The sequence below is a fragment of the Fulmarus glacialis genome, unplaced genomic scaffold (genome assembly GCF_000690835.1).
Source record: "Fulmarus glacialis isolate BGI_N327 unplaced genomic scaffold, ASM69083v1 scaffold24731, whole genome shotgun sequence".
NCBI classification, from domain to species: Eukaryota; Metazoa; Chordata; class Aves; order Procellariiformes; family Procellariidae; genus Fulmarus; species Fulmarus glacialis.
Window position 1 is genome coordinate 14 of NW_009193742.1, and position 8,263 is coordinate 8,276.

The 8,263-nt window shown below is 56.8% G+C and overlaps 1 protein-coding gene across 1 annotated transcript in view; it reads left to right on the top strand.

Moving 5' to 3' along the window:
• The first annotated feature begins 323 nt into the window (after nucleotides 1–323).
• The window catches only part of ZMYND10 (zinc finger, MYND-type containing 10), a 9,076-nt gene continuing 1,136 nt past the window's right edge, over nucleotides 324–8,263 (top strand). The window contains exons 1-8 of the mRNA XM_009587561.1: nucleotides 324–441; nucleotides 1,016–1,132; nucleotides 2,262–2,315; nucleotides 2,415–2,567; nucleotides 4,680–4,768; nucleotides 5,055–5,155; nucleotides 6,525–6,697; nucleotides 6,988–7,113. Of these exons, the coding sequence (XP_009585856.1) occupies nucleotides 370–441; nucleotides 1,016–1,132; nucleotides 2,262–2,315; nucleotides 2,415–2,567; nucleotides 4,680–4,768; nucleotides 5,055–5,155; nucleotides 6,525–6,697; nucleotides 6,988–7,113 (885 nt within the window). The 5' untranslated portion in view covers nucleotides 324–369. The remainder of the gene's footprint in view (nucleotides 442–1,015; nucleotides 1,133–2,261; nucleotides 2,316–2,414; nucleotides 2,568–4,679; nucleotides 4,769–5,054; nucleotides 5,156–6,524; nucleotides 6,698–6,987; nucleotides 7,114–8,263) is intronic.

Here is an 8,263-nt window from a genome sequence, read left to right on the forward strand (position 1 = left end):
TCAGAGGGTCTGTGTGGGTAGGGGTGATGGAGAAGAGAACCCTCAGTTTTGGTGTGTCCCCAGTGGGATGTCTCATGGTGGGTGTTGCTGGGGGCAGGCAGGAGGGCAGTGGGGCTGGGGCTGCCACGGGTGGAGCTGCTGCCCCAGGGAGCATAGGCTCAGGGGACAGCGTGGGGTTTAGGGGTGCCTGGCAGGCTTAGGGCATTTCCTGGGGATGGGGGTGCCGGGAGCAGGTTTCCCTGCTTGAGGGATCCTCTCCAGGAGCGCAGCGGAGCCCCGAAGCCGGTGGCCAGAGGTCTCTGGCACTGATGTCCTTGCTGGCTGCTCTGCAGATGGCTTCGGCAGCACGAGTGCGTGGAGAAGCTCAACATGCACGCCATCCTGAGCGCCTCCACGGGCCAGGAGCAGCTCCTCACCGAGCTGCTGGTCACCTACGCCAAGGTGAGCCTCCTTGGGTGCAGTAGTGGTCCCTGTGCCAAGCCGTCAGCCTTGAGCTGGGTTTGTCTTGTGCACAACTTGCAATTTTGGAATAAAATGGTGAAGAATCTGCTGTATCTCCAGCGAAAACATTTGACTAGTGGTTTGCCAGTGTTGCTTTTTAAAAAAATTAAAGGTCAAGCTGTGGTATTTCTACTTGCTGGTCTCTGGTTCCTCTCTGGAGGTTGCTTGGTTCTCTTTCACCAGCCCCTCCGGTTGCAGATTTCTGCCCTGTACCCACGGTGTTGCTGCCCCAGAACGTGCCGGGCTGCACCAAGGACGTGTGGTGCCCTGGATCTGCCCAGCTCCTCGGGGTCATCTTCCCCTTTCGCAGCCCCAGGAGCTCTCTCTGCCCTCTGGTCTGTTGGTGAAAAGCTGTTGATTTCTGAGCTGGGTGAATATAAAGACAGTGTGCCCCAAGGCTGTCCTCCTCCGTGGGATGACTCCAAAGTCTGTGTGGCTGAGCATTAGCCATAACTGGATCCCACTCCGGCACTGGTCTGAAAGGTTTCGCTCTCCCCGTCCCTTCCCTGTCTAGATTCCTGTTCTCATTGGGGAGCTGATCTCTGTGGAGATCTGGAAGCACAAGATCTTTCCTGTGCTGTGCCGGCTGGAGGACTTCAAGCCGAGAAGCACCTTCCCCATCTACGTGGTGGTAAGTAGAAGGGGCAGTGGGAATGATCCTGGAAATTGGGTGTGCACAGCTATGCTTAAAAATAAATCTCACCCTGAAGATCTCAGAGCTGGGGTTTTACATCTCACTAGGCTGAGAAGGTGCGGTGGACAGTGTGACACGGTGGGAAGCACCTGGTTTCCCAAAGCCACAAGCAATGAGCCTGTGTCCTCGTCCCCAGGAGGGATAGGAACCCGCTGCCAGGGGAGCTCAGCCCCATGTAGGGCTGCACCCCTGCCTAATCCCACTGAGGGGCTTGCCGGAGCTGCTGGATGCAGCAAAAGCCGCTCCTGGAGGTGGCTGCGCTCCTAGCTTGCAGCTCCCAGCAACTTGGTGCTACCCTGGCTCCCAGGCAGCAACACCCCTGGGGTATTTGCCCCTCTTTGAGCACTGATTTTCTCTGGCACTTCTAACCAGAGGGCTCTCCGAGGTTAAAAAAAACATACCTTTTTCTTACCAAGCTCCTGGGAGCAGCAGTCCCTTGGGCCATTCTTGGCAAGGGAGCAATCTCAGGAGCTCGGCTTCCATGTGGAGGCATGCAGCCCTTGACCTAAGGGTATCTGCCCGAGACTTGGAAGTTTTAGCCCATTTTCAGTCCAGGGTAACACTTTGCTGGGGAAAGGTGGTGTCTTTCCTGGGCAGCCGCTTGTCTGCAGCATTGCCTTGAGGCAGTTATCTGGTGGTTCCCAGACTCAGGACAAGGCTGTCTGCCCTGGTCCCAGGGGGCTGAGAGCAGCGCAGCCATGCAGAGCACTGTCCCATCTCCGGTGGTGGCTCTGTGGTGGTGCCAGGGGCTGCAGCTTGTCCGAGGCCTACAGCTGCACTGCCACTGTAGAGACAGAACCCTGAAGAGCCCTGCCTGCTGGGAAGTGTGGTTCTCTATCAGTGTGTTATAGTGTCATAGGCATGTTAACATAAATATTAATATGAACCACATGAACTGGAGTTGTTTGAAAGATTACATCACTTGCATTTGGCTCTTGGACTTGCGTTTGGCCACAAGTACCTAAGCAGCTTCTTAGAAGGGCCCTTTTCCTGGTCTCATTGCCTGTGTCCTCAGTGCTGGTGACTGCTCCGCTGTTACCTCACTCTTGCCATTTTCCTCCTGCAGCTGCATCATGAAGCCTCCATCATTAACCTCTTGGAGACAGTGTTTTTTTACAAGGTATGAGGCAGGTTTAGCTTTCTTCAGTGTAAAGCCCCTGGGGGTAGAAAGCCATGGCTGCGGGGGCTGGCTCTCTGTGAAACTCTTGTCATTGTGAAGGAGATCTGCGAATCAGCAGAGGACAGCATTCTGGATTTAATTGATTACTGCCACCGAAAACTGACCCTGCTTGCAGCTCGGAGCTCCAACGGACAGACAGTGACCCCAGTGGAGTTTCGTCCTGAGGATCTCGCCAGCCCCTCGTCCATGCAGGTCAGGAGAAAGTCCTGTAGCTCACTGGGGACACCTGTGATGGAGGATGTGGGCAGCCTGAAGAGGCACAGGGGGTCTTCCCATGGAGAACCCCTTGGCTGCAACCCCAGCACCTTCCACACATCTTGGAGGGCGTCTGGTGCTGGTGCTCGTCCATGCCAGCAGCTCAGCTGGGCCAGCGGCTGCACCCACCTCCCTCCACCCCGCAGCCGCGCTCCCGCCCTCTCTCGTGACAGTGCCAGCTTGAGCCTTCCTGCTCAGTCTGAGCTCTGAGGGGGGGGACACTGGAGAGTTAACAAGCAAAAATTCAGTACAGGGGCTTTGGCTGTGTGCCAAGTTGCTCTTAAAAGCTGTGTGGGTATGTCTCCCTGGAGCTTGTGAAACCACCTTAGCTCAGGCTGCCGCTGGAGCCAGCCAGGGTTAACTATGGGAGGGATCCTTCCCTAAATCGATGTACAGTACAACTAGGAATTGTCCTAACATGTTTCCCCCTAACTTCCTCGGCTCTCTGAGAAATACCTCCTCTCTGTGCTGTTCTGGGCCAGCAGTGAACCTGGAGCTGTTCCCAGTCAGGTGTTCCCGGGCTGCTGCATACCTTCCCGGTGCGGGAGCTCTCTTTGCTTCTGGTGCTTCTCAGCACCTTGAGTTTTCTCCTTAAACTGCACAGATCACGAGGAATGTCTGGAGAAGCGAGGTTAAAGTGATAGCCTGCAAGCTTGGCTGTATCTCCCTGCATTGCCTCCATCCTTTGGCTTGTTGCCCGAGCACGTGCTTCTCTTCCAGAAAAGGGAAGGAAGTGGAGGGCTCCAGAGCACAATAGGGATGTTTTCCAGGAAATGTTTTCCCAGCTGGGGAAGGGAAGGGGCTGTCTCTGTTAGTGCTTTGACGTGGCTCAAGTTAAAAAACTGACCTTTTCTAGCCAATAGGGTTCTAAAAAGCGCTCGTCTCCCAAGGAGCCTGGTTTCCTCTGATTCATTCCAGCCCCTCCTGACTCTACATGCAGTAACCCCCTATAAAAAAGCTGTTCCTGCCCTCTCCTGTGTTGTGGAGCCTGTTGTCCTTTGTGACTGTGTATGGTGGTAACCCCTGGAGCAGGACCTGTTCTGCTGTCCCCCAGAAGCACAGACAAAAGATAGTCCCTGCCTGAAGGTAGCAGAGATGAGGTCTGGATAGCAGGAGGAGCTGTAGGAAACAGCCTCACTGGGGGAGTTTGGAGAGGGAGGTTTGGGGGAAGAGCCCATAAGGCTTTCTTAGTAGCGTGTGGGGCACCGGCACGGGGAGTGCAGGGCTTCTTACCGCAGGAATTTGGAAGGGAACTCTTGCAGTGGCGCTTTAGAGAAATACGAGTTGCTGAGGTCAGTGCTCTGCACATGAAGATGTGAGCGCTGAGCGTCTGGGACTGGAGAGGAGAAGCTCTGCCTGGGCCAGGGAGAAGGACTTGGCACCTCTCAGCCTAGCTATCCCAGTGGTCTCAAAAGAGGCTGAGTCAGAGGGCGGTCAGGCTGTTAGCCTGAGCATGTGGAGGATGAACGGGGTGTCCATGATGCCTGGGAAGGGAAGGAGGCCGGATGGCTGGAGAGCATGGCGTAGCTGTGGGCTGGCATAACCACAGCCAGATATTCTAGCTGGCTATGCACAAGCTAGAGGGGAGAGGCAGATCGAGGAGGGGTGGATGGAGGACTGCAGCTGCGCCAGGGCCAAGTTTCTCCCTCCTCCCTCTCCTTTGGTTCCTCTGCTGATCATGCAGCTCCCCCGTCCCTCAACCTCACAGGTCTCTGCAGGGCCATGGACCACAAGATGATCCTAGAAGGGGAGAGAGGAGCGGTCTGGGACTGGCCTCTTTCAGGCAGTGCTGCTCATAGCCACCCGTGACCTGTTAGGGGTAGGGAGATGAGAGACGAGCAACAGTGGGCTGCAATCACTTCTGTGCTGCAATCACTTCCTGGCAAACAGGCAGCGCTGGCACAGTCAAGATGAGAAGCACAGTTTGTTTTGCAGGGCTCTGGTTTCCTCTCCAGTCTATGGTTACTGATGTGCAGACAACAAGCTGCCTCGCTGCAGCTCCTGGGAAATGGGGCCTGAAATCCTGAGGCTGTGCTTGTCCCTCCACAGGAGCTGCAGAAGCAGGCAGAGACAATGGAGTTTGAGATTTCCCTGAAAGCCCTGTCTGTGCTGCGGTTCATCACCGATCAGGTGGAGAGGTAGGTGTCCAGGAGCAGCAGAGGACATGCGCCGAGCTCTCCGGTTGAGATTCCTGGGGGGCCACAGCGGGTGCCTGGACCCCTTTCAGCAGCTGGCTGTATCGGTGGTGGCAGTGGCACTGCGCCCCGGGAGGCAAACGCAGCAGCACTCCACCTGCTCCATGGTACTCGCGGGAACCCGGATCATTGTTTTTTTCCTGCCTCTCCCAATTGCCTCAGGGAGCATTTGTATCTGTTCTGGCACTTGTCTGTGAGCGCCATTTCACCCTTTCTGTCCTATCTCCAGTCTGCCCCTGAGCGCGCTGACGCGGATGTTGAATACCCACAACTTGCCCTGCCTCCTTGTCGAGCTGGTGGAGCATTGCCCCTGGAGCTGCCGCGAAGCAGGTACGGATCGTGCCCCGTGGTGGTGCCGTGGTGGCGTGCTGGGACCTGCACCCACTGATGGGTCTGCTGCAGGAGCCCTTACAGAAAGCTGCTCCCCCTCTACCCTCTCCTCTGGCCTCCTCCCCTTGCTCCTCACCAGTGCTCCCTTCCTGAAGCTGTTCAGCTTGAAAGCAGCTGCAGCACAGCTGCGCTGGGGCAGTGTTCCCAAAAGCTGATCCTTGCACAGGGCTGTATCTCTTCTGAGCTGATCACGGCCAGGACAGGAGCAGGAGTGTAGCACATCTGCCAGCCCCACCTGCTGAGGAGTCTTGTCCTGGACGCAGAAGGACCAGAGTGCCAGTCTCAGCCTGTCTGCACCTTTCTCAGACAGCGCTAAGAGCTGGAGCCAGACATGGGCTCTCCCAGGCGGCAAACCCATTGCCCTGAAGCTGCTGGTCGTTGAGCTTTGCTCTTGCCAAAGGCCTCTGATCAGGTTGTGCCCATTGGCCGTCACCTGTGCCATCAGCCCTGCCTCCTGCACCTCTGCAGCCAGGTGTGCCCCCCCACAGCCCCCCAGCTTCCCTACTGCCTGCCTCTGAGCAGTGGTGGGGCACAGCCAGGGGCGTGGGAACCCGCACTCCCCTCCGCAGCCCGGCACTAGGAGGGTCACAGCGCGGGCAAGGGGAGGAAGAGATGCTGGGAAGCACGTGGCTGTGCGCCTGCTGAGAGGAGCCCAGCTGGATGTGGGAGCTTTCCTCCTTCCTCCGGCCAGGAAACGCATCCCTTCTCTCCGCCTGTGTGCTCGGGCTGTCAGAGAGAGCTTTGATCCAGGGCCCTGAGGGAGGGACTGGAAAGAAACAAGAGTGCAAAGGCATTTCCAGGCTGTGCAGATGCAGGGTTACATCCCCCTCCACCCCCCAGAGCAGCGCAGTAGCTCCTAGAGCTTGTTTTGTCACTTCTGTTATATTCATGCTACTTCTGGCTTTCACCGGCAGAAGAACCTCCAGAAGAGCAGGTATTGGCCATGCTGATACCCCAAAACATGCCTCTCCAGCCGTTCTGTTGCTGCAGCATGGGCTCCCCCACCATCTACCAGTGCTCTGCACTCCTGGCCAAGTACAGAGGAAGATATCACAGTTTTGGTTCCTGCCACAGGCTGTTGTTTTAATACACATTCTTTATCCTTTTCGTGCTCTCTAATACATTGTCTCAGTACCAAGAAGGCTGCTATGCTGAGCAAAGAGATGGGGAAACTGAGGCAGGCAGAAGCAGAGGGGCTTGCCTGTGGTGGAGTGAGGAAGTGAGCGTAGGCCAGCATCCCCACCTTTGAACTGTCTTCCCTCGGGCAGCGCTGTCTCTCCCTGAAGCCACGTGTTCTTCTGTCCCTCAGGCAAGCTCAAGAAGTTTGAGAATGGTGCGTGGCACGTGGTGCCCCCTGAAGACCAGGTGAAGATGACCAAACTCGATGGGCAGGTGTGGCTTGCCCTCCTCAACCTCCTGCTCAGCCCTGAATGCCAGCGCAAATACCACTTCGATGGCTTCAACAAGAGCCAGCTCCTCAAGGTAGGACCCTACACTATGAAGGCCATGGCCCCTGCAGCACTAGGCACCTCCGGGCATCTCTCCCTGTCCTCGCTGTGGGCTCCTAGGAGCCAGTGGTGGGAGAGCAGCGGGGTCTGTCACCATGCCAGCAGCAGCAAAGCTTGCGTTTGCGAGTGCATCTTGGGGGACCCCCATGGGTCACTCTGCCAGTGCCCCACAGATCCCTGCTCTTGCCATGCTGCTTCCCCAGATCTGGCTCCCTTGTCTTGACTTCTCTCCGTTCACTCTTCTCTTCCCCTTTGTGGTCACAGCTCCGTGTGTTCCTGACAGACGTCCTCATTGACCAGCTGCCCAACCTGGTGGAGATGCAGAGATTTCTGAGCCACCTCGCAGTGACAGAGCCAGCTCCCCCCAAAAAGGATCTCGTTCTGGAGCAGGTATCCTGTGGCTCTTCCTCCACCTCTCCAGCCACTCCGCTTTAAGCCCGATAGCTTCCTACCCCCTTTTGCTCCCACCAAGCTCAGCTCTGGAGAGGTGGTGCCCTGGTAAAGCAGCCAAGCACCCATTTCAGAGTTACACCCTTATTGCCAGCAAAGTTGTCCATGGATGACATGAGAGCCTTGTCCTGACCACAGTGGCCAAGCAGTCGCAGCTAAAGGCATAAATGCTGGGTTATAAACAGCTCTCCAGATCGCATTGAGTCCCTAGGGTGGTGGCTGCGTGGGACAGAGACAACCCCTGCCTTGTTTTGACAATTAACTCTTTATTTAACATTTGTTGGTGTTTTCCTAAAAGCTGAATTCTCCCCGGGGAAGAGTCCCCTTTTACAGCCCTGACCCGGGGCTGTTTGGCACACTGCATATGGAGGGATGCCAAGTTCTGGTGATAGAGGCTGGAGTCAAACTGGTCCCAGCTGGGGAATTGGGAATTGCCCCCTGAGGGTCTTCAAACAGTGTGAGGTTCTTGGGGTTTTTAATCCGTGCAGTGGTAGTCTCTGGAGAAAGGTGATTCTGCTGCCTCCCTTTTACAGCCCTGACCCGGGGCTGTTTGGCACACTGCATATGGAGGGATGCCAAGTTCTGGTGATAGAGGCTGGAGTCAAACTGGTCCCAGCTGGGGAATTGGGAATTGCCCCCTGAGGGTCTTCAAACAGTGTGAGGTTCTTGGGGTTTTTAATCCGTGCAGTGGTAGTCTCTGGAGAAAGGTGATTCTGCTGCCTTCTCATGAGCTGAGGGGAGAAACTGTGTGTGGGGCAGATCTGCAAAGAGGCAGCTGAGAAGAGCTGGGAGAGCAGGAGCTCTTCCCCACTGCTGGAGGCTCCCACGCCGCTTCCCAGAGTGGATGGGTAGGTCGGGCAGCAGCCGCTTGGGCTGTGCGGAGGGGGAGCGTGCCGCGTAGCTGGCCGCGTGGCCCGGGAGGAAGGTGACGTGCCCTGGCCAGAGCTGGCTGCAGCTGAGCCAGAGGTATGGCTTGTGCCGGGAGCTGGGGCTGGGAAAGGCTGCAGACCGGCAAGCCGAGCGGTTGGGGATGGTTTTGGATTCGCTCCACGTGCCTCGACTGCCACCGGGCTCGCGGGGGTGGGGGAGG